The 24962-nt window shown below is 45.0% G+C and overlaps 1 protein-coding gene across 1 annotated transcript in view; it reads left to right on the top strand.

Annotated features, from left to right (window-relative positions):
* The window catches only part of CDK19 (cyclin dependent kinase 19), a 127104-nt gene extending 114099 nt beyond the window's left edge, over positions 1-13005 (top strand). The window contains exons 8-12 of the mRNA XM_021718055.1: positions 1023-1095; positions 1477-1574; positions 2613-2691; positions 3152-3415; positions 8795-13005. Coding sequence (XP_021573730.1) covers positions 1023-1095; positions 1477-1574; positions 2613-2691; positions 3152-3415; positions 8795-8926 — 646 coding nt within the window. The 3' untranslated portion in view covers positions 8927-13005. The remainder of the gene's footprint in view (positions 1-1022; positions 1096-1476; positions 1575-2612; positions 2692-3151; positions 3416-8794) is intronic.
* Positions 13006-24962: the final 11957 nt, after the last annotated feature.

Consider the following 24962-nt stretch of genomic DNA (forward strand, 5'->3'; position numbering starts at 1 on the left):
AAACAAACAAACCAAAACAAAGCAAACAAAACTCCTGTATTTGTATCATATATGTGTACGCATAGAAAAAGTTGCCAAAGGGAAGTTATAAAAATTTTGACAATGGTTCATCACTGAATGACTTGCTTATGTGTGATTTCAGTTTCTTCTTCATCTTTTCGGTATTCTCTGATTTTATTTTGCCATGAGCATATGTTACCTATTTTTAGACCTTTTTCATTTGTCATATTTCATATGTAGGCAAGAATATATCTGATGAGAATTTAGAACAATAAACAAATACTTCCTCACTCATCTCAGAGTGCGTGCAGCAGAGCATGGCTACAGCCCTTGGAGTGCCTGGTATGCCTTCCTCCACTTGGCATGTGCCTCCCGAGGGCAGCCTCTCTGTGCTCTGAATTGATATTTCTGTTCCCACATTTTTCATGTTAGTTTTACTCCATGTGTCTGTGTCTCTAAAACTTATTGTCCGATTTAATGTCTTTGAACTTTAGGTAAATGGTTTCATAGTGTGTATTTTTTTTTCTGCCTCTTGCTCCCCCCAAGCTTGTATACTCATGTTTGCCATTATATAACATTTCGTTCTGTATGTCACAATGTATTTACCTGTTTTTCAGTTGGTAGACACTGGGTTGTGTCTTTTTTTTTTGCTGTTACTAAAATGCTGCTGAGAACATTCTTACCAGTATATCTCAATATGCATTTATAGAGGCATCTTTTAGACTCAAGAATGGGCCTGGAAATGGAATTGCTGGGTCATAGGCGATACACATGTTCATCTCTAGTGGTTAATGCATCATTGTTTCTAAAGGGATTGTAACAATATAAACTCTCAAATGTAGTGTGTAACAATTCCTGTTTCTTCACATGTTTGCCAATATTTGGTAATGTGTTCCTTTTTAATCAGAAAAAAACAATGGCTTAAACACATACCTTAAGGGAAAACCAGTCTTGGAGCTTTTCATTAAAAGTTATAAATTGTGTGAGTGTTCCCAGTGACGTGACTGTCCATGTCCTTGCAGGTACGCCAATAGCAGCCTCATCAAGTACATGGAGAAACACAAGGTCAAGCCCGACAGCAAAGTGTTCCTCTTGGTAGGTGCTTCCCCCAGACTGCCCGAGCCCAGCACCTCTCCCAGCCCAGCCTCCTAACATGGATGTGCCAGCAATCCCTCTTCTTTAGAAACAAAAGGGGGGCAGGGCGTGATGCTGGGGTAGTCAGGCATTCTTCTGTTGCCATGTCACCCTTGACTTCTAGCCTTAACTTTTTAAATTATTTATCAGCAGAAAACGAATTTTAAAAGGGCTTTAATGCTGATGATTTCTGTCAGTTTTACATATATATATGTGGTGTGCGAATCTGCAGTGAGCTATACAGAATGGATTTTTTTGTTGATCCTGCCAGATATTAATACAAAAGACAGAATGTTGGCTTGCAACCTTCATGTGCTGTAAATTTCTTGTGTGTTACTTCAGCTTCAGAAGCTCCTCACCATGGATCCAACCAAGAGAATCACCTCGGAGCAGGCACTGCAGGACCCCTACTTCCAGGAGGACCCCTTGCCGACGCTGGAGTACGTGTTCCCGCGTGCTGTGCCCTTTGCTGTAGGGCGAGGGTGTCTGATGGTGGCTGAAAGCAGGGGATACAGTCATTCCTGAGATATTTTATTTTCTTAACTAGCTAGAGAGGCCAGGTTCGGTGGCTCAGTCTATAATCCCAGCACTTTGGTAGGCTGAGGCGAGTGGACTGCCTGAACTCACGGGTTTGAGACCAGCCCAGGCAACTTGGCGAGACCTTGTCTCTACAATAAATCAAAAATTAGCTGGCCATGGTAGCACGTGCCTGTAGTTCCAGCTACTTGAAAGGCTGAGGCGGAAGGACTGCTGGAGCCCAGCAGGTCGATGCTGGAGTGACCGTGAGTGTGCCACTGCACTCCAGCCTGGGCAACAGAGTGAGACTCCAACTCAAAAAAAACCAAAGCTAACTAGAGAAAACTGCTCAAGAGAAAGATCTCATGCTTTGAAACGGGAAAAGCCCTAGAGAGGTGTGAATGAAGAGAAGTGTTTTAAGAATGACTGTTTATCTGTTTTATAGATGAAAACTAGAGCTGAGAACAGATGAGACTTTTATGCACCAATCACCCAGATTAGAGATGAAACCAGACTTAAAATTCTGTCTCCCAGAGCATGCCCACTGCCTGGTGCAACCCCCTAGCCCTTTCAGTGTCATTACTCCCGAGTAGCCAGTCTGCCTGCGCCAACCAGCGATGCAGTTTTCCTTGAGAAAAATAAAAACTTCTTATTGAAGCAAACACAGATTAAGTTATTTTTGGTGCTAGTGACGTTACATTAGTATGGAGAAACTTCTATGTCATGTATGTTGACTAGCTAATAGCAGTCAAGATTCGAAACTGAAAGTGGCAATTACTGTAAAACTTCAGGCAATGAATTGTTCTTTTCTTAATGCTAGATTAAAGTTTGGTAGGGAGGCACACAGCAAGCACCAGGCCCAGATGAAGAGTAGGAAATAAGTGAGGAGATAATTTTAAGTTAATAAGGTAATGATGTTATAGATTGTAGGTCGTGACTTTTTTCTTTTTAATAACTTTCAGCGTATTTGCTGGCTGCCAGATTCCATACCCCAAGCGGGAATTCCTTAATGAAGACGAGCCTGAAGAAAAAGGTGACAAGGTATGAACTGGCCGGGTATATGCTGCTTCCAGGGAGGGAGGGAGGCAGAGAGTTCACCTAAGTAGGATGCAATGATTCCTCTATGCCTGGCCACCTTTTTAAAAGTTAAGTTGGTGTTTTATGTTTTGTGGCGACATGAGGATTGCAGGTACAGCTGGAGTTTGAAGTGTGGTAAGCTTGTAGGTAGATAAACTCCCGGCTCGTGTTCCAGCCTGTTCTGTTCCCCAAGTCCTCAGGCCTACTGTTTACGTTGCGCTAACTGAACTCCAGAGAGAGTACTGTTTGCAGCTCTGCATGTTGGTTGTTGAGAATGCTGTTTCCTGGCTGGTCTGGCCTTCGGTCCTGCCAGGCACGTTCGTGGCCTGCATAGATTGCTCTCCCAGGCAGCCAGCAGCCCTGTGTGTGCACGTCAAGTCATGTGAGTGTCGTTCATGCCAAGCTTGCCTTTTTCCCTTAAAAGAATCAGCAGCCGCCGCAGAACCAGCACCAGCAGCCCACAGCCCCACCGCCGCAGGCCGCAGCCCCTCCTCAGGCGCCCCCGCCACAGCAGAACAGCACCCAGACCAATGGGACCAGTGGGACTGGCGCGGGGGTAGGGGCCGCAGGCGCAGGGCTGCAGCACAGCCAGGATTCAGGCCTGAGCCAGGTGCCTCCCAACAAGAAGCCGCGGCTGGGGCCTTCGGGCGCAAACTCAGGCGGGCCTGTGATGCCGGCGGACTACCAGGTAAGGCCTGGTGCTGGTGCTCCTGTGTGTTTGTGTGTTTTACGAGATGGGAAGCCAGTTTATAGGAGGACTTCTCAGAGTTGAGAAATACTTAGCTCTCACATTGGACTATACAAACTCTACATCAAGGGCATCATATGAAAATGAAGATATCATTATCATACTGCATGTAACTGAGATGTTTCACATCCTGACACTCTGAGGAGGGAGGGGGAGGTGGGGATATAGGAGCCATCCTCCTTCAAGAAAATCTCATCATTTTACCCTTACAGCTGCCTTAACAGTTTTGGTACTACAAAGATACATAGATAAACAATTGAACAAAGAGGGGAGGGGTGGCTTACTTTGGACAGACTAATTGCATTCTTCAGAAAGATTTGTTCCTCCCTGGAGGAAATAACCAGTAAGTAGCCAAATAGATGCAGAAGAAAAAGGGATTAAGATGGAGACTTCTCAGAAACAACTGGTAAATCTCACTAGAAATAATTTTGAAGCTAGAAAATACTTTCTGTTATTAAAATAAAAAGAGAACTACGATTGTACTACTAATTCAGGAAATTAAAGGAAATAAGTCTAAGGATTGGTATTTGGAAAGAGGTAAAAATAACCATTATGATAACTATAGGAAGTCTTGTAACAAAGGTCATTTTCAAGGTAGTAACAAGTTAAGAAAGAGCTGAAGGGAAAACTTAAAATTATTTGGGGAAAAAAAAAGGTTCAGCACCACAGCCCCTTCGGGGACTCATGAAAGAGGAACCTCAAGACCAGATAATAGAAAACAAAACCCCTGCTAAAGGAGCCATAAACTCAGTGATAGGGAACTGGAATAAAGAGAAAGTTTAACAAGAAAGACATAACAAATAACTGCCCTAAGTGACTTTGCATTTTGAATAGCTCGACAAACTAATGTGTTTTCACACAAGAACTTCCCACAGAAAACTTTTCTTTGAAGGCTCCCTGCAGGCAGGAGAGTATACAGTCTTTCAGTTGGTTCCAGTTAAACTAATCAAGGCCACAGTGTGACCTACTGAAAACAGCTTGCTGTTTGAGTAGTGGTCATGAGCATATTTGGATTTTGTTATAAATTCAATTTTCCCCAAACTGTACTTTATCCCTGTTCTATGAGCAACATATGTCTGTTAGGGACTGGTTCATCCTTGTGTCTCTGACTGTATTATATTAACCTGTGTTAAAGGTTACAAATACTTGTTAAAGTTGGTAAGGCGGAGTTCATTCAAAGGGGCGAGCATAGAGGTGGGTATAGGGGCCACTCAGTAGGATCTTGGGGGAGGAGGTTAGGCTCCCTCCAGCTCCAGCAATGACCAGGGGAGGGTTGTAAACAGGGAGAGGGTGGGCTCAGGGTGAAGACCTCCAGGATAAAGGGCTTCTGCTGAGCTGACTGGGGCTGATGGCTGAAGGCAGGCCAGGGCAGTTAGCTACCAAGGATGGCGGGTGCTGCTTAGCTGGCTCAGAAGGATCCTTGCTCTAACAGACTCTGTAAGCCTAGGGTCAGGCTTAGTCAAGCAGAGGGCTCAGAGGAGCCTGGCTGAAGCTTTGGTCGAAGGGAAAAGTCTTTGTCACCTGATTAGAGTCCATTATAGACAGGCTACGGTATTTCTGGTTTTTTTCAAATCAAAACTTCTGCCAGGCACAGTGGCTCAAGCCTGTAATCTCAGGCTTTAGAAGGCAGAGGCAAGGGTATTGCCTGAGCCCAGGGGTTCGAGACCAGCCTGAGCAACTTGGCGAGATTTCGTCTCTACAATAAATTAAAAAATTAGCCGGGCATGGTGGTGCACACCTGTAGTTCCAGCTACTCGGAAGGCAGAAGTGGAAGGACCACTTGAGCCCGGCAGGTTGAGGCTACGGTGAGGTTGACGGTGAGTGTGCCACTGTACTTCAGCCTGGGTGACAGAGTGAGATTCCAACTCAAAAAAAAGGAAAGAAAAAAACATATTCAAAATGCTTTTCTCTGTCCTTATTGTTCTATTTACATATAAATAACCCTTCCATAGCAGAATCCTGATTCCTGTGGGGGAAAAGCCTTTCCAGCAAATCTGTTAGATGAATTGATATCTCAGCTATTTAGTTGGAGAGGCTAGCATGAGTTGGAGAACTGTGTCCTGTTGCAAATAACAGAGGGAACAAGGGAAAACTCCCCCATACCCTCCAAGACTTCCTGAAAAATCAGCTCACAAAAGGCAGATTAGTTAGAGAAAGGGCATCTGATTTGTTAATGCACTCACAGGGAGAATCCCAGAGTGACTGCCCACAGCCAACTGGGCTCAGAAGCTTAAGTACCAGTCTGGAGACACAGGATACAGGTAATGGGAACGGAAAGGAAAGGAATTTTGCTGAGGGACAATATATGACTACTAGGGAGAATGATTGGATCTGGAAGCAGAAGCTGACTTGTAAATATATCTCCTTGGAATTTGAGTGACTACTAGATATAATCTTGTGAAAAGGGCTGTTCAGAAAGGATGACATTCTTGGTCTTCTTTTTCTGCAATAGATAAAATAACAGGGAAGGGGAAAAAAAAAAAAAAGATTGTTCTCCATGGTGGGTCAGCCTGTCTTTATGTAAATGAGGGAGATCTCTTTCAGCCCAGTGGTCGCTAAGGGTGCTGAAAATTCAAAACAGTCATTATGCCAGGGAGCCATATTTTGGGATGAAATTCCTGTCACTCCTGCAATCAACATGTTTGTCCTTTATCTGGTATGGAAGAGCTTCTATGCTGACTCTAATCTGCTAGCGTGAAGTGTTCATAGCTAGCCTAAAAATTGTAGGGCATCAGTGTCATTGTTCTCTTCTTTTTTTCTTACATTTTTCTAGTTTGAAGCCTTCTCAGGAATAAAACATCTTTATATTTTATTTTCATCATGAACGCTTTTGAAATTGAAAAATTAACAGGCATTTTTCATGTCTAAGAAAGGCTAATATATTTAATTTTCTTGTATTTGATTCTCCCCAAGTTACTTTTAACTTGGTTTATTCAAGGCTAGACTTGAAGTTAAGGCCAGATTTAACTCAAACCTAACTAATGTGAGTTAACTACAAGTGGAGAACTCTTGTCAAGCTTTCCAGTGAATTCCGTAAGGGCCAGGGGAGCACTTTCCCCTCGGTCCTCAAGGTTTGCTGAAAAATCAACTCATAAATGGCAGATTAATAGGAGAAAAGGCACACGAAGTTATTTAACGTGTTTACACGGGAGCCTTCAGAATGAAGACCCAAAGATAAAGAAGAAATTGTCCATTCTTATGCTTAGGATCAACACAACACAGACAGTGATGCAGACATGTGATTGGACACAGGGTGTGATCTAATGCTTATAGACTGAGTGGGGAGCCCAGCAAGGCCTCTGTCTAGATCCTTCCTGGGCTCTCTGAGCAGCATCCTTCCTTCTGGGTTTGGGCAGGGCCCTTTCTGGAATGGGGGATCTCATGACCTACAGTCAAGCAAGGCAGGTCAGATCATTTCTTTAAAGCCAAAAGGCAGAGAGAAAGAGTAAATTTTAGGTTTTATGAGTAGCTTTAGGGGAAGCGTTCTGGTTTCTATACCTGCCTTGGGGAAGAGGGATTCCAGGTTTTATGGCTAGCCTCAGTGGGGAATGGGACTGAGAGACAGGAGGCAGGGGAAGAGCAGAGAAGAACTTTTGCTTCTGAGGCCTCATTCTAGGGGTTGTTTCCTGATCTCGACAGTTCCATGAGCAGATCACCAGGTTTCTGAACTGCTTCCGTGTATTGCAAGCACAGTAAGTACTTGAAAGAGGGACATTGGCTTTATTTCCTGTCTTTAAAAAAAAAGTCCTTCCATTTAAAAAAAAAACACATGAAGCACATTTGATTCTCATATATCTACATTATATTTTATGACAAAATTGCCATGAATGACTTATGAGTGGAAAGAACATTTTTCACAATAAACTTCAAAATTAAACATGTAGTTAAAATTTGGAATTTTGAAAGACTTCTTTCTCCAACACAACTAATCAGTCGTGGAACTCAGGAAGGAGCAGAACTGAGTTGTTATTAGCCAAAACTTGCTTAGTACCCTGTTGTCTTGCCCTGGAGGTTGCAAGTCCAGTTTGACACTGAGGGAACACTGAGGGAAACTTGCCACTTTGTCCTTTCTTCAACCCCTCGTGCCACCTCAAGGTCATTGACATTTTTAACTCAAAGTAATAGCTTTGCGACGTAATATTCTTTCCCAGTTTGCAAGAAAAAAACCAGCCCTCCAAAGATAGCCAAGGACACTGGTGCCAGCTGTGCTTCTGTTTAACCAGGCACAGAGTTCTTAGTCTGTAGGAGAACTTCCTTCTCACACTTTTTTTCATATGTGCCTTAGGTACTATGATGATGAAGGAGTCGTTTAAAGTAATAAAATTTGACCGGGCGTGGTGGCTCAAGCCTGTAATCCCAGCAATTTGGGAGGCCAAGCTGAGAGGATTGTCTGACCCTGCGGGTTTGAGATCAGCCTGGGCAACATAGTGAGACCTCATCTCTACAATAAATCAAAAAACTGACCAGGTGTGGTGTGCGTGCCTGTAGTTCCTGCTACCTAGAAGGCTGTGGCAGAAGGATCGCTGGAGCCCAGCAGGTCGACGCTGGGATGGCCTTGAGCATGCCACTGTACTCCAACCTGGGCGACGGAGTGAGACTCCAACTCAAAAATATATAAATAAATAAAGTAGCAAAAATACATTGAACTGAAATACATTTTTCTGTGTCTTCTCTCGAGGACAATCCTGTATGAAAACTGCTTCATTCTAAATATTATGTGGAGTCTGTAAACTCACTCTCTGCCGGCACACCCACCTGGCCTGGCCTTGTGAGTGAGCCTACTGGTGCCCCTGCTTCTCCCTCTGAAAGCTCTTTGCTCCGAAAGAATGGTTTCTGAATCACAGCTTTGTTTTTTTATTATAAGAAGAATATTAGCAACTTTTCCGTATACATGATGAGTGCCATCGATTTCAGTATGCCATACGGATTTTCCTTACTGCACTTGATCTTAGCCAAATGGCCAAGAAGCAGTGCACACGGATTATTCTTGTTTGCAAATTTCAGTTCTGCAAAGGCCTAGACTTCAGCCCAGAATTGGGCAGTGTAAAGAGCAGTGGGTCTGCTCAAGCTCCTCTTTGCCTTTCTTTGCAGCGTACTCACGTCCTGAGGAAATCCAGCCAGATTCCATGCCTGCCAGACATGTGTGGTGGCAGCAATGGCAGGCTGTGATTGCAGATGAGCAAAATGAATGGACACAGTAACAGTTAGCTGTCAGCTACGTGGCTCTGCATCGGAGCCTCATGGGGAGGAAGGTCTTATGTCTGTGTCCTGAGCCACTCTCTTCTTCCTTCAGTAATGCCATTTGCTGTTTTCTCCTAGCATTCCAGTTCTCGCCTGAATTACCAAAGCAGCGTTCAGGGATCCTCCCAGTCCCAGAGCACCCTTGGCTACTCCGCCTCGTCCCAGCAGAGCTCGCAGTACCACTCGTCTCACCAGACCCACCGGTACTGAGAGCTCCAGCCCATGCCAGCCCAGAGCACAGACTCCAGCAATATGATGTCTGCATCGACAAGAACCAAAACGTGCAAACTAGGATGCCATAAGCTCACACGCGTGGGAGGAAAACCCTGTACATGAACATTTTGCAGGACTGGTGTCTCTTCTTTATTGCGGTAAAGAAGATTCTGTGAAGCTCCCCGGCACCCTCCCCCGCATGTGCTCTGTTGTGACTTCAATGATGAAGCGTCTAATCTGATCCCAGCACTCTGTAACCTTCAGCATTTTTTTGAAGGATTTCCTGGTGCACCTTTCTCGTGCTGTAGCAATCACTCTGATTTATCTTTTCAAAGCTCTTTTTAATAGGATTTTAATGTTTTAGAAACAGGATTCCAGTGGTGTATAGTTTTATACTTCATGAACTGATTTAGCAACACAGGTAAAAATGCACCTTTTAAAGCACTACGTTTTTACAGACGATGACTGTTTTGCTCATGGAAGTCTTAAACAGAAACTGTTATGTCCCAAAGTACTTTAGTATTATGTTTTTATTTATCTAGTTTCAGGGAAGGTCTCATGAAAAGACAAGTGGTGGGACAGAGGAACCTACAACCAAAAACGGCCCGGATCTCGCAGTTACTATGCTTTATGCTAGGAAGAACGGAAGTCTGTGGTGATTTTTATATGCTCATTCACATGGAACTTAGTTCCTGAATTGTCTTATTCTGAGTGGTCTTCAATAACTGAGAATCATAATTTAACCTTCATGTAGCCAAGTTACCTTCCAAAGGGTTTCAAGAGCCCGGATAAAATGAGTCTTGGAGGTCCACATCAGAATGCTCAAGAGAAAGCCAGTGGCACTAGGATATCTTTAAGGAGTAATCTTGATCAAAGGATGTGGTCCTTCCCGCTGAAGGAAAAGCTTTCATTGTGCATTGTACCTAAAGCTGGCTTCTCTGCAGAACTGTTGGTTTCTCCTCATCCGGGTTCACATGAGTAACTTTCTTACATAATCAAGGGTTCTCAAGCAGAAGCCTGCAAGCCAGCCTGCTTTTCAAGTAAAGAGCGGTGGCCTCCATTCGAATCTGCATTCAACATAGAGTGACTATTTTTAAAGCATGTTAAAAATTTAGGTTTTATTCATGTTTAAAGTGTATTATGTATGCATCATTTTGCTGTTGTTACTGAAACTTAATTCTATCAAGGATCTCTTCATTGCACTGAATGCTTTCTTTTGCCCCTAGGAGAAAACATAATCATTGTGCCTAAAAACTATGGGCAGACAGTATGAGTCTACTAGATGAGATGAATATTTGCATTTCCATTGTCGGTGACCTGGTGGCCGGATTCGTCCTTAGCCACTTCAGGGAGCCCCTCGCTCCGAGTCCGAAGGAAATGTCAAGGCCTGAGCTCCCGCAGCGTAGGGGCAAGACGTGCATGTTCCTCTGAATGCTACTGGCAGCACCAGCCTTGTTTTAAACGTTTTCTTGAGCTAGAAGAAATAGCTGATTATTGTATATGCAAACTATATGCATTTTTAAACTATTCTTTGTGAACTTATCTACCTGGTTATGATACTCTGGGTCCATACACAAGTAAAATAAGATTGAGACAGAAGCCAGTATACATTTTGCACTATTGATGTGATACCATAGCCAGCCAGGACCTTACTGATCTCACGTGATAATGCCTATTGATAAGGATAACGCTGTAGAGTGACGGTCAGCGAGACAGGCGACATGTTGTAGTGGAAGGGTTTCCCGTGACCCTCCATGGCATTTTACCCCTCCAATTGTTTAAATAAGAAGTGAGCGGCCTCTGCATAATGTAGCTACCTATATGAAGCCCTGTCCCGTGCCCACCACTTCACTGCCCACGGCCATTGGTCACCAGATGTTCGCTACACCCTCACCATGTGCCCCAAGGGCAGGGTGTACTTCCTGTCCATAAGGGGCTTATGGCTTCAGTAAGCCCTCCTGGGACATCTGTGCCATGTGATTGACTTCTAAGTGAATTCGTCTTATAATAGGACTGTCCTTTTGTTTACTCCTAAACCCATTTGGGTAGTTATTATTCCAGATTCTGTTCTGTGGTAATCAGTGTCATGAAAGGGTTTCTGTTTCTGTCCACCTTATAGAAAGCCAGTGATTAACTATCACAAGGCATCTGTGTGTGTTAGGAATATTCACAGCAGCCTTTCAGCAACAGTTAGGTGGCCCTTATTGGCTGAACACACTCTGCTCAGTGGTTGCAGGAAGTTACAATGAAAATAGAAGCTCTGTTCCTGCCCTCAAGGGAGCTTATATTTAATACAAGAAAACAGACCCCAGTATATATATAAACCAAAATGCCATGTCCCTTATTACTTTATAAGCAACTTGGGTATACAGTTCTTATGATCCATGCTTACGCATTCACAGGACTAACCTGTTTTCCTCGTATACAATGAATCTTACTGGCAGAACTGAAATCTAAACCATAAGGGGTTTTCATCAGCTGCTCCCAGTGCAGGGGATTCCCACAACACGGCCAGAAATCCTCAGTTCACGCATGACTGGATTTCTTGTCACTGCCCTGGTACTGCCCTGGTACTGCCCTTCTTCCTTGCCTCAGGGTCAGCGATGCCCACTGGTTCCCATTACCCTTCGAAATAATTTTAGTTCATACTTTTCTTTGCTATTAAGACTAAAACCTTCAACACACATAAGGGACCTCTAAGGAGACGTGTGAAGTGTTTTTGAGAGCAAAACTTACCTCTGTGGTCCCCAAGTAGTAAGTTTATGAAATACTGTTATGTTCCCTGTGGACACAGGAGGGACATCCCTCAGCCTGTGGGAACACCCAACCCAAGGAAGGAAGGAATCAAAGTTTCCTGTGCTCCATAAACCAGTGTTAGAGTTGGCTTCTGGTGAGGTGTGTGTGTGAAAAGGGGCTCAGGAGCTTCGGGACAGATGAACTCAAGGTACAGTAGCTTGGCGGCAGGGTGGATCCTGTGAGGCTGGAACGGTCCTCGTGATGAAGTAGATCATGCAGCGATGGACAAAGACCAACGATCTGCCTATTTTTATGCGTGTGGTTTTGAGACTTCAGTACTCGGAACTGTGGCCCTCCGCTGCTCTGTTGCTCTTACAGACAGAATTCACTCTTAAGAATGGAGAGGGACGATGTTTACCTGCATGCTCTGCCTCTTTCCTGGTGAGGCAGCTGCTTGCCGGTTGCTCTCTATGCCTCTAAAGTGATGGGAAAATAATTGGAAAATGAGACTTGCAGCTTGATCTGCTTTTGAGTAAATTATGTAGCAGAAACTATACAATGAAGGAAGGATTCTATGAAAATGGCAAATCCAAAACTCTGGTGATGTCTTCCTAAGGAGTGGGAAATGGCAGTTAGACCAATGCGAGCATGAAGGATGCAAATACAAGTAATATTTTATATAAAATATAGCAGCTTAGGTCCCCACAATCCTCAAGATAGTCACAAATATCATATAACAAAGTTCAATGTTATAGGATTTTTAAAAATGTGTTGTACTTAAGGCCATACTTACTCTCTGTGCTATCACTGCGAAGGAGTGATATGTATGTATTATATGAAAAAAAGATCCTTAATGCACTGTTATCTCCTAAATATTTAGTAAATTAATACTATTTAATTTTTTTAAAGATTTGTCTGTGTAGACACTAAAAGTATTACACAAAATTTGGACTGAAGGTGTCCTTTTTAACAACAACTTAAAGTGCTTTTTATGTATGTTATGTAGACTATCCTTTCTAAACTGCCGAGTTTGTACATTCTATAACTCCTATTTGTGAAGTGTACCGTTCTTGTCTCTCTCTTCGGTCGTCTCTGCACGCATCCCTCTCCACATGATTACAGGGACAACTGGCGTGGCTGCCCCCTGCACGCGTGTGCTCGGAGCCACCTGCGCCCGGCAAGGCCCGCCCCACGCGGACAGGCTGAGCCGCTGCCTTGGAGCGAGTGCTTCCTGCTCTGGAGCTGTCCTGACATCCTCCTTGAAACGACTGTTAAAACTAAAATAAATTACATTGCATTTATTTTATATTCTTGGTTGAAATAAAATTTAATTGACTTTGCTTCCGTGTGGATTTTTAAGTATAAAAAAGCCTCTCATAATAAGTTTGTTTTTGTTTTTGTTTTTTGAGTTGGAGTCTCACTTCTTGCCCAGACTGGAGTGCAGTGGCCGCTCCCAGCCACCGCAGCCTCGACCTGCTGGGCTCCGGCGATCCTTCCACTCAACCTTCCAAGTAGCTGGAACTACAGGTGCATGCTACCATGCCCGGCTAATTTTTGATTTATTGTAGAGATGAGGTCTCGCCAAGTTGCCCAGGCGGGTCTCGAACCCATAGGTTCAGGCAACTCACCTCAGCCTCCCCAAGCGAGGGATTACAGGCTAAGCCACCGAGCCCAGCCATAATAAGTTTTAATGTTAAAGTTGTACCTGTGTGCCTAGAAGCTTCTATGATCACACGTATCCTGCAGAGGTGCAGTGTCCCCTGTGAGTTGCAGTGTGTGATTCTGTTCAGGGTGCCCATGGCGTCACAAAACCACAGAGGCCAGCAGGGCCAGCGAATACCTCAGAAGTGAAAGCACAACTTTTTAAACATCGCTAGGAGAAACTTTTTTTTTTTTTTTTCACAAAAAGAAAATGAGTGCTTGCTTGAGCAGAAATACACTAAAATTGGAACCATGCGGAGATTAGCATGGCCCTTGTGCACGGATGACATGCAAATTCATGAAGTGTTTCATTATTTTATATTAATTTAAAGAAAATTAGAATGATTTTTAGGAAAAGAACATATAAGCAGCTTTTTGTGGATGGAGTTGGGTTGGAATTTTCTGCTTTTTAAATTTTTATTCTTTTTTAGAGACTGGGTTTCTTTTGCTCTGTCACCCAGGCTGGAGTGCAGTGGCTGTCGCAGACTTGTCATAGCTTCTCCAGGGATCCTCTTGCCTCAGCCTCCCAAGTAGCTAGAACTATGAGTTTGTGCCACCATACAAACTTTTTTTTGTAGAGGCAATCTCACTATGTTGCCCAGGCTGGTCTGGAATTCCTGGCCTCAAGCTACCCTCCTGCCTTGGCCTCTGCAGTAGCTGGGATTGCAGGCATGAGCCACAGCACCTGGCCACTTTCTTCTTTCATAATAGCATTCTGTTGTACTTGGCTGCACCTTTGTAATTTACCTGATGAACCTTCTGTGGTTACTTCAGTATTCATCGGCATCATGGAGTGAACCGAACAATGTTTAAGTGACAATTAAAAAATTGGCTGGGCACAATGGTTCACGCCTATAGTCCCAGCACTTTGGGAGGCAGAGGCAAGAGGATTGTCTGAGCCCGGGGGTTCAAGACCAGCCTGGACAACTTGGCAAGACCTCATCTCTACAATAAATACAAAAATTAGCTGGGCGTAGTGGTGCACACTTGTAGTCCCAGCTACTCAGTCCCCCTGCACTCCATCCTGGGCAACAGAGGGAGACTCCAACTCAAAAAATAAAAATTAAAAATTTTCTATTTAAAATTGCCACTGCACAGCTGCTTCGCTGGCTGGCATGGATTGTGTTCAGTGCTGTGTGATTTGCAGGCGAGATCTTCTCTTGGAAAACTGTTCTTTGACCTAAGCTGCCCTTCTCACCCGCCATCTGGATAAGAGAAAGGGGACGGCTGAACATACCCTCTACCCGCCTGGGAGAACTGAGAAGTTCATGTCCATCTCCCTGAAGACTGTCTATCGCCTGTGGACAGAGACCTGGGCGTTATTCCCCTCAGCGCTCCCAGAAGCTGGCATGATACCCAGCAGAGCAGATCCTTCATACAGCAGGCCGCTGGCCTCACTTTATACACTCACGCAGAATTCTTGAATCACATAATGGGCCATAATTTTATTGGGTTGGGATGGGCATAATTTTATTCCCTGAATAAAGAAAACGCTAGAAATAGGCATTGCTTTCTTTTCTTTTTTTTTTTTTTTTGAGTTGAAGTCTCACTCTCACCCAGACTGAAGTGCAGTGGCCGCTCCCGGCCACCGCAGCCTTGACCTGCTGGGTTCCCGTGATCCTTCCGCCTCAGCCTTCCGAGTAGCCGGAATTACAGGCATGCACTACCACGTCCGGCTGATTTTTTGATTTATCGTAGAGATGAAGTCTCGCTGCCCAGGCGGGTCTCGAACCCGCAGGCTCAGTCGATCCACTCACCTCAGCCTCCCAAAGGTGCGGGATTACAGGCTGAGCCACCGAGCCCAGCTGCATTATTTTCTTTTAACATTGTTTGAAGACCACCCAGATGCCCAGTCTGAACCATGTAGGACACATCTTATATTTTTTTCTTATTCATGTTTTCTCTGCCACCACCCCCCAACCCCATTGAATGACAGTAGTAAAGAGATGGGGGAAGTGATGAGTATCATCTAGGTCAGTGGTTTTCTGTCGGTCCCACACCCCTTTGTAGAACTACCTTTGTAGGCCGGGAGTGGTGGCTCAAGCCTATAATCCCAGCACTTTGGGAGGCTGAGGCGAGAGGATTGCCTAAGCCCAGGGATTTGAGACCAGCCTGGGCAACTTGGTGAAGTCTCGTCTCTATAATAAATCAAAAAATTAGCTGGGCGGGGTGGTGCATGCTTGTAGTTCAAGCTACTTGGGAGGCTGAGGCGGAAGGATCACCTGGGCCCAGCAGGTCGAGGCTGTGGTGGCCATGAGCATGCCACTGCGCTCCAGCCTGGGCGACAGAGTGAGACTCCAACTCAAAAAAAGAAAAAAGAAAGAAATACCTTTGTAAGACCAGATGCAGTGGCTCATGCCTGTAATCCCACCACTTTGGGAAGGCGAGGTGGGAGGGATTACTTGAGTCCAGGTGTTTGAGACCAGCCTAGGCAACATAGAGAGAGCTCATCTCTCTAAAAAAAAAAAAAAAATCAAAAAAATTATGTGGGTGTGATGTGCACCTGTAGTCCCAGCTACTTGGGAGTTTGAGATGAGAGGATAACCCGAGCCCAAGAAGTTGAGGCAGTGTTAAGCCATGATCATGCCACTGCACTCCCACTGTTCTGACAGAGTGTGAGACCCTGATTTAAAAAAAAAGAAAAGAGAACAAAGACTTTTGTAATGCTCCTTTATCTGTCATGAAAATCATAGAGAATGTAACTGACTTACACATGCAATTTCAATGCAGTGATTTAAGAGAGAACATTTAAAAAGTAAGTTATAAAGTGCAGATGCTCCTCAGCTTATGTGGACTTATGTTCAGAGGCACTTCTGAATAAGTATCACTTCTGCACCATCATAAAGCCAGAATATTATAAGGCAAACCATTGTAAGGTAGTGAGCATCTGTGATGTGTGTTCCATTATGTAGATTCTTAGCATGACTGCATTAGAAGCCACAATTAACTAGTGACAAAATGCAGACTGATGGGATGTGCTGTATTGGCAACTCAAATGCCACAGGCTATGGTGCTATTAGTGATGCCACTTTAAAAAAATTACATATAATTTTTCCGTAGACTTCTGTGGCCATGATGCAACTTTCTGAAATTATGAGCAACTTTTGGTAAAGTTTAAAAATGCTGGGCATGGTGGCTCACACCTGTAATCCCAGCACTTTTGGAGGCACGGGCAAGAGGACTGCCTGAGCCCACAGGTTTGAGACCAGCCTGGGCAACCTGGCGAGACCTCATCTCTACAATAAATCAAAAAATTAGCTGGGCAGAATGGCTTGGGCCTGTAGTTCCAGCTACATGGAAGGCTGAGGTGGAAGGATTGCCTGAGCCCAGCAGGTTGAGGCTGCGGTGGCCGTGAGTGTGCCACTGCACTCCAGCCTGGGTGACAGAGTGAGACCCCAACTCAAAAAGAAAAAATGCAACTTACCAGCTTACCATGATTTATGTGATAGTCTCACTCCTAGCAAGTCAGCATGGCCTCTACAAAAAGTACTTTTTGTTTATATAAAAAGTGAGCTAAGTTCTGAGTTTACATAATAAAGAGGGTTTCACCTAAGGAATGAGTGAAGGAACATCAGAAAGCTGCAAGAGAGGCAGGACAGTTCTCCATTGTGAGCACAGTCTTGCACATTTCAGCATAAGGCAACCCTGGCCCTCGCCCTCAGCAGGTCAGCAGCAGCCTCCAATGGTCAGATAACCCCCAGAAGTCCCCAGAAGTGTCTAGAAAGACTCCCAGAGGACACAGTGGAGGTCCACTGAGCTAAGCCAAGGCCCACTGGAGACAGGATTATTACCATACAATCTAGAAGTTGACCCTCAGCTCTAAAGGCCTGAGGTAAACCCCCACATGCCAGTTCATTGGCTCACTGCCCTGGTTCTCCAGTGGGGGCACTCGGACCAGTAGAGGAGATGGCCAGTCAGACTAAGGCGGCAGATGGCCGCTTCCTCCTCGGGTGTTTCTGTTCATTCACCTATTGAGTTCCCATGAGTACTTCTGTGTGAACAAAGGGTTCCTCGACTTTTGTTTTTGTTTTTGTTTTAAATACAGAGGGTACCAAAAAAAAATTACACACATTTTAAGTGACATTTGCTCAAAAGATGGTGTTAATCAAATGAATGCTAGCATCCCCATGTGACAGGTAGGACAGTCAAAGAAAATGGTGGAAGCTTGGTTGAGCAAACGTATACTACACATTGCTACTGTAATTCAATTTGACTTTTAAAAAACTACATAGATAACATTGCTTAAAATACATATCCTTTTTTTGGGCACCTCTTTTAGAGATGGGGGTTCACTATGTAGCCCAAGCTGGTCTCGAATGCCTGGACTCAAGCGATTCTCCTGCTGCAGCCTCCCAAAGTGCTAGGATTACAGGTGTGAGCCACTGTGCCTGGCCTCCTCAGTTTTAAGTGTTCTACCTATTTTGTATTCAGCTTTCTAATGGCCTTTCTGGGAGAGAGTGTGTTCTCACGTATCATGCCTGAAGCCATCATTCCGTCTGGTTCCTATTTCGTGGCCTCTCACTGTCTTTTGGGACTCCTTGTCTGCTGAGTCTTTGTCATCATAGTTTCCTTTCATTCTTTGAACATATTTGTTGTGGCTGCTTTGAAATCCTTGCTAAATCTCACTTCCCTGCTGGTCCCTCATGCATGATTCTCACAACTTAGTGTTCAGTCAGCACAGTCTCTCCCTGTGACCAGAACTTCCTGGGAAACCATGTCACCATCTGTAACCCCTACTACAGTTCATCGCAAGAAAACCCTGTCCATGACCAGAAACCTCTGAGACCATGGGCCAGCTAGGAAGAGAGGACCCCAGGAGGAGGGGGAGGTGTGAATCAGGTGGGCAGTCTGGCTGGGCTGTCAGGACCTTCTGGACAGATGGCAGCAACAGGCATGGCAAGAGATTGCCCCTCCACCAGCCGTCCCTGCCTGAAGACCCACCTGGGAAAGCATACGGCCTGGACGCAGGGCCAGGGAGCCGGAAGGACACAGACTCTCTGGCGTCAAACTCCAGAGGCTGAGTCCACCCCTCAAGTTCCTGGGTGCCAGGCCTGGCTGGAAGGACCCAGCTCCTCCGACAGTGTCATACCCCGACCGTGCTTGTGTCCATCTCGGCCTTTCCTCTCCTGCCCTTCCGTGGCCACCCACCCTCTTCACCCAACTGCTTTATTCACTTTGATTGTATCCAGTCTGTTTAGGGGAGGGGCTTCGGGCCTGGGAGGAGGTCATGAATGTCCTCTCTCTGCCCTGTGGACAGAGGGTGACATCATTTCCGTATTACCAACTCAGGGACCACACGAAGCATCTTGTACAGACAAGCTCCCCATCTGGTTGGGGACTCCAGGAGGTGCAGCCCAGGGCATAAGCATGGTTGGAGCCCAACCCTGTTGGAGAAGCTGGGCTCTTCCAGCCAGACGCGGCTGTGGGCCTTGTGGGGTGGACTCAGCTTTCCCAGGGGACCTGTGCGTGCCCTTGCATGCGCTCTGGAAGCCTGGTGTGCCACACTGTGGCAAAACTCATGGGGCTCACACAATGACACTGAGGTCAGGAACACACAGCCTCTGGCTAAGATGGGCCTGGCAGACAGCACTGTTCTGCTGTGTCTTCATGGCAGATTCTTAGGTCATGGGCAGCCGCTGCACGTCAAGCTCAGCCCTGGTCCTCAGGTGCTGCTCGGTGAATGTTCCTTGGGGGAACAGCTGCTGTTCTTCCCTTCCCTGTGCTTTTGTTGATGACTTTCACGCTGTGCTCAGTGCAGTTTTAGGAGTTCTGAGGAGCTACCAAGGGCCCAGGTGGGCCAGGGCAGGTGAGAATTGATAAGGGGAATGCGGAGAGGGGCAGTTGGGCTCCAGGCCCAGCCCTAAGTTTACACTTAAATTTTTGAGGGAATAGGAATAGGCTGGTTGTGGTGGCTCACACCTGTAATCCCAGCTCTCAGGGATGCTGAAGTGGAAGGATTGCTTGAGCCCAGGAGTTCGAGACCAGTCTGGGCAACAGAGAGAGACCTCATCGCTACACCCCCAAAAAAGTGAGCCAGGTATGGCGGTGTGTGCCTGTAGTCCCAGCTACTTGGGAGGTTGAGGTGGGAAGATTGCTTGGACCCAGGAAGTGAGGTTGCAGTGAGCTGTGAGCATGCCACTGTACTGCAACCTGGGTGTCAGAGTGAGACCCTGACTCAAAATATATATATACACACATATATGTTTCAATACTTATATATATAATATGTATATATAACATATATATCTGTGTGTGTGTGTATATATATATAAATAAAAATTGGTGTGGAAACAATATATTTTTTTTTAAGTAGGGGTTCTATGACTTAAAGTTTGGCAATAACTGCTTTGTGCTTTGTTTTTGTTTTGTTTTGTTTCCTAAGATTATATTTATTTATTTATTTTGAATTGGAGTCTCACTCTGTCGCCCAGGCTGGAGTGCAGTGGCACGCTCATGGCCATCGCAGCTTCCACCTGCTGGACTTAAGTGATCCTTTCGCCTCAGCCTTCCAAGTAGCGGAACTACAGGCACGCGCCACATGTCCGGCTAGTTTTTGTAATTTATTGTATAGACGAGGTCTCACCAAGTTGCCCAGGCTGGCCCTTTTTTTTTGAATCGGAGTCTCACTCTGTCACCCAGACTGGAGCGCAGTGGCACACTCACAGCTACTGCAGCCTCGACTTGCTGGGCTCAGACATTCCTTCTGCCTCTGCCTTCCAAGCAGCTGGAACTGCAGGCATGGGCCACCACATCCAGCTAAATTTTTTTAATTTATTGTAGAGACGAGATCTCGCCATTTTACCCAGGCTGGTCTCAAATCCATGAGGTCAGGCAATCCTCTCACCTCTGCCTTCCAAAGGTCTGGGATTACAGTTACTTCAGTGGCTTTAGAAGCTTAGAGGGTGTCATCTTCTGTCCACGGGGCAATTGTGTTTGGCTGCAGGGATGCCTTGAACAGTGGTGCAGAGTCTGGACTCTAAGTGCACCCACCACCCCAGCTGTGCACCCAGCAGGTGATTTTTCATCCCTACACCCCTTTCCTCCATCTGTGACTCCAGTGTCCATTGTGCCATTCTCCGTGCCTTTGCAGATATGTGGCTACTATATTGGGCAGCATGGAAGCGAACAACTCCCCTCATCGCAGAAAGTTCTGTTAGATATTGCTGGTCTTGGCTGGACACTCACGCCTGTAATCCCAGCACTTTGGATCACTTGAGGCCAGGAGTTCAAGACCAATCTAGGCAACAAAGACCCTATCTCCACAGAAAATTTAAAGAATTAACTGGGTGTGGTGGTGCACACCTGGAGTCCCAGCTACTTAGGAGGCTGAGGCGGGAGGATTGCCTGAGCCCAGGAGGTCGAGGCTGCAGTGAACCGTGATTGCACCACTGCACTCCAGCCTGGGTGACAGAATGAGACCCCGATTCAAACACTCCCCACAAAAGATATTGCTGGTCTATATCGTTTAAGTCATAGGACTTAATTGACAGTGGCGATGTACTCTGTGCTGTAATATGTTTGTAGGCTCAAAGGGTTGCCCGTAGCTGTAGGTTTGAGTCTGGCTAGTAACTTGCCTACCTGACTGGTTTCACACTCCCGCTTCTGTGCCGGGGAGCTCTGTCCCACCAGAGGTTTCGATGTATTTTATCTCCAAGGGTCCCTTTGATTGTCTTTGTTCTCTAGGACTCAGGCCCATGTTTAAAATGAAGACTGCTTTGTTAGGTCACCATTGGCTTACCCACCCCCTTTTGTTAACCAAGGCTATTTATAACGACCAACAAAACCCTCTGATAAGCCTCAGATCATCAGAATTCTCACACTGAGTTGAAGTAGTTCCAGCCCAAACTTAGAAACAGGACTCTGAGGTTAGCATGGCGACCTTCTCTCCAGTGACCGTAGTTTTCCAGGGTGTCTTTCAAACACTGAAAGTCGCTTGTTAATTGTTCCTCCCTGGCACTTTTTTTACCTTCTCTTGTCCATAAGTCCTAAGCATCCCAAGTCAGGATCGCTCAAGATTTCTATAGGTTTTTTAAGAGATTTTAGGTCAAAGGGGTGAAAAATGTTAAACAAAATAAATGCAATCGTTTATTTGAGCAAAGAGCAATTCAAGGATCAGGTAGCCCTGAGAACCAGAAGAGCTTCAGAGACCTGCTCTCTGCCATGTGAGTGGGGAATATTCAAGACAGGAAAAGGCTGAGGGGAGGCAGGGACAAGGAACAAAAAGTAGCTAAGTCCTTTCTTTGTTTCTTGAGTTGGGGTCTCCCTCCGTCGCCTAGTGGCATGATCACGACAGTCATAGCTCACACAACCTCAGCCTCCTGGTCTTTTTGCCTCAGCTTCCCAAGAGGCTGTGACTACAGGCACATGCCACCACGCTCAGCTAATTTTTTATTGTTTAAATTTTTCTGTAGAGATGAGGTCTCACTATGTGGCCCAGGCTGGCCTCGAACTTCTGGGCTCAAGCAATCCGCCTGCCACAGCCTCCCAAAGTGCTAGGATTTCAGGCGTAAGCCACTGTGCCTGACCAGATAGTTCATTTCAAAGTTACTTTCCAAGTAAGGGTGACAGCAGAAGGGCCTTCCTTACCATGCTGGCTAAAACAGGACTGTTTGGGAACTTGGCATGAATTGTGTTTCTCTCCTGATTTCTCTAGAAGATCAGACAAACAACCTCATTTCCGTTTGGTGGCATGGAACTTGAGCGTGAGTGGCTCCATCTTGGCTTGGTCTGGGGCCTAGTGCAGGAGCTCAGGCCACACCAAAGGCCTCCTGTGAATTTCATTGAACAATCCTCTCCGCCCCCTTTTGTCAGGGCATCACCCAGGGAAGAGTGTGCCCAAACTTAGAGCATCAGCAATTTTTTGTTATTGCTCTGAGTCAGGGTCTCACTCTGTTGTGCAAGCTGGCGTGCAGTGGCGCAGTCACAGTTTACCACAGCCTCAAACTCCTGGGCTCAAGTGATTCTCCCACCTTAGCCTTCCAAGTAGCTGGAACTGCAGCCATATGCCACCATGCCTGGCTAATTTTTAAATTTTTTATAGAGATGAGGTTTCACCTATGTTACCCAGGATGGTCTTAAGCTCCTGGGCTCAAGCAATCCTTGCTGGGAATTATCCTTCTGATAGTCGTCAGGTCGGTCTTCCTCACAAAAGGTCTAAAGTGTTTGCATGTAGCTGTTCATCGAATGCCAAATGGTCACTGTCTGGCTGGAATAACAAAAGCTCAAAGAAAAGCATGATAACGAGGCCACCAGGATCTATAAATAATGCGTTGAGGCCAAGAAGCTGAAAGACAGTGGCAGAGAGTAATACTGATGCTCTGGCCAGGCACGGTGGCTCATGCTGTAATCCCAGCACTTTGGGAGGCTGAGGCGAGAGGCTGAGCCCAGGAGGTCAAGGCAGTGGTGAGCTGTGATCATGCCACTGCACTCCACGTGGGTGGCAGAGCCAGACCATAACTCAACAAATAAATTTTTTAAAAATGAAAGAAAATTGGAATGTTCGTTTTGAATGTTCGTTACTACCTGATATTGGAGGGAACTAAGAGAAATCAAGATCCTCTCCAACTTACAAGTAAAACCTTAAAAACAACGAACAGCACTAGAATCTAATAGCAGGTGCACTGTCATTTTCTTCTGAAACATGGTATTTTTCTCACAGTCACCTCCATCCCCAAGAAAATTAATCACAGCAAGGTCAGTTGGCCTGCAAAGCAGATCTAATCGCATTCAACATGGCTGGATCACCCACACAAGTGTAATAAAAATAGCGGTTGACCGCATAAGCTCTTTTTAAGCCTGTTTTGCTGAAACTTTTGATAAAGAATCGCAGATTAGACTTGTAAAGCCTGTCCAGACTGGGTGAGGTAGCTCACACCTGTAATCCCAGATTGGGCAACATAGTGAGAACTTGTCTCTACAAAAAATTTAAAAATTAGCTGGGTATGGTGGTGCATGCCTGTAGTCCCAACTACTTGAGAGGCTGAGGTGGAAGGATCGCTTGAGCCCAGGAGTTCCAGACTGGTGATCCGTGGTGGTGCTACTGCACTCTAGCCTGGGACAGAGTGAGACCCTAACTCAAAAACAAAAAACAAAACAAAACCCAGAACAAATATAAAGTAAAATAAAAGCCTTTCCAGGCTAGGAAGCCAAGCTAAGGACTTGCTGTCAGAGTGACCTGTAATACTAATAGATTTTGGTGAAAGCTTCTCTTCTTGAGAGCCCTGAAATATCTTTAAGGTTTCTGGGGCTTCTCATAAGTCTGGGAAGCCCAGCATTCTATGCACATTCTCACATATGATGTTCCAGTCAAAACCTTGGTAATATAACCAACATTTCCAAGTATATTGTTATAAAAAGAACACATTATTTTTGAATTTCTGCATATAACTATATTGCCATAAAGTGAGAATATTCACTAATAGTTTCTGAATTCTGGAGAGATCAGGTAGTGAGAAAAAAGTAATTGTTTCAATTATGTTTGCAAAATTATAATTTACCAAATTGCTGTAAGCCATAAGTAGTTTAAAAATAAAATTCTCCTCCATCTGGAAAACAGTACATTAACAAGATCACTAAGATACTATTCTTGCCAGGTGTGGTGGCATACACCTGCAGACTTAGCTACTCAGGAGGCTGAGGTGGGATGGTCACTTGAGGCTGAGTCTGAGTCCAGCCTGCACAACACAGTTCATTTAACTTCATATAATTAATTCTTATTTTGGGTTAGCAGTTTAGGAACCAATCAGCTTCTTAGAGTTCTAGAGGTTCTTATACAGTCCAATAGTATACTCTTAAGTTATCAGAAACCTGCACTTGTGAGAGTTCTTCCCACAAATTTCCTTAAAGACATAATACTTAAGATTATAGTTGCTTGTAAACCCTTTCAGGAAAGCATCAGAGTGAAACAATTGACTGTGAATGACAAGAATTATTAACCAATGGTCATGGTTAAAGATCTGATGAGAGTTCATTATGATAATAACACAATTTACATGAAAATTTCATTATTTCTGTGTCATACAGCATTTTAACATAATAACCAGAATTATGACTGATAACATTATCCCAGGACATATCAGATTTCTAAAAATTTCATATAATTTCTGGAACACTTAGACATCATTGCTTATTTGACAGTGCTTCTCATGCAAATTTAACATATCAAATAAGCCAATTTAATTAGTTTAACATCTCTTTTGTATAAGGGGAGAGAACAAATTCTTTTGAGACCTTCCAGGGAGTCTCAGCTACTCAGAAGGCTGAGGTGGGATGACCACTTGAGGCCAGGAGTTTGAGTCCAGCTTGGACAACACAGTTCCAGGAGCCCCTGGAAGGTCTCAAAGTCAATTTGAGGTTAAAAAATGTAACTTAGAATTTGATTTTGGGCCGGACTCGGTGGCTAAGCCTGTAATCCAGCACTTTGGGAGCCTGAGGCAAGTGGATTGCCTGAGCCCCCGGGTTCGAGACCAGCCCGGGAAACTTGGCAAGACCTCGTCTCTGCAATAAATCAAAAATTAGCTAGGCATGGTAGTGCACGCCTGTAGTTACGGCTACTTGGAAGACTGAGGTGGAAGGCTCATTAGAGCCCAGCAGGTCA

The sequence above is a fragment of the Carlito syrichta genome, unplaced genomic scaffold (genome assembly GCF_000164805.1).
Source record: "Carlito syrichta isolate Samal-C Ts95f unplaced genomic scaffold, Tarsius_syrichta-2.0.1 Scaffold311768, whole genome shotgun sequence".
Classification (NCBI taxonomy): domain Eukaryota; kingdom Metazoa; phylum Chordata; class Mammalia; order Primates; family Tarsiidae; genus Carlito; species Carlito syrichta.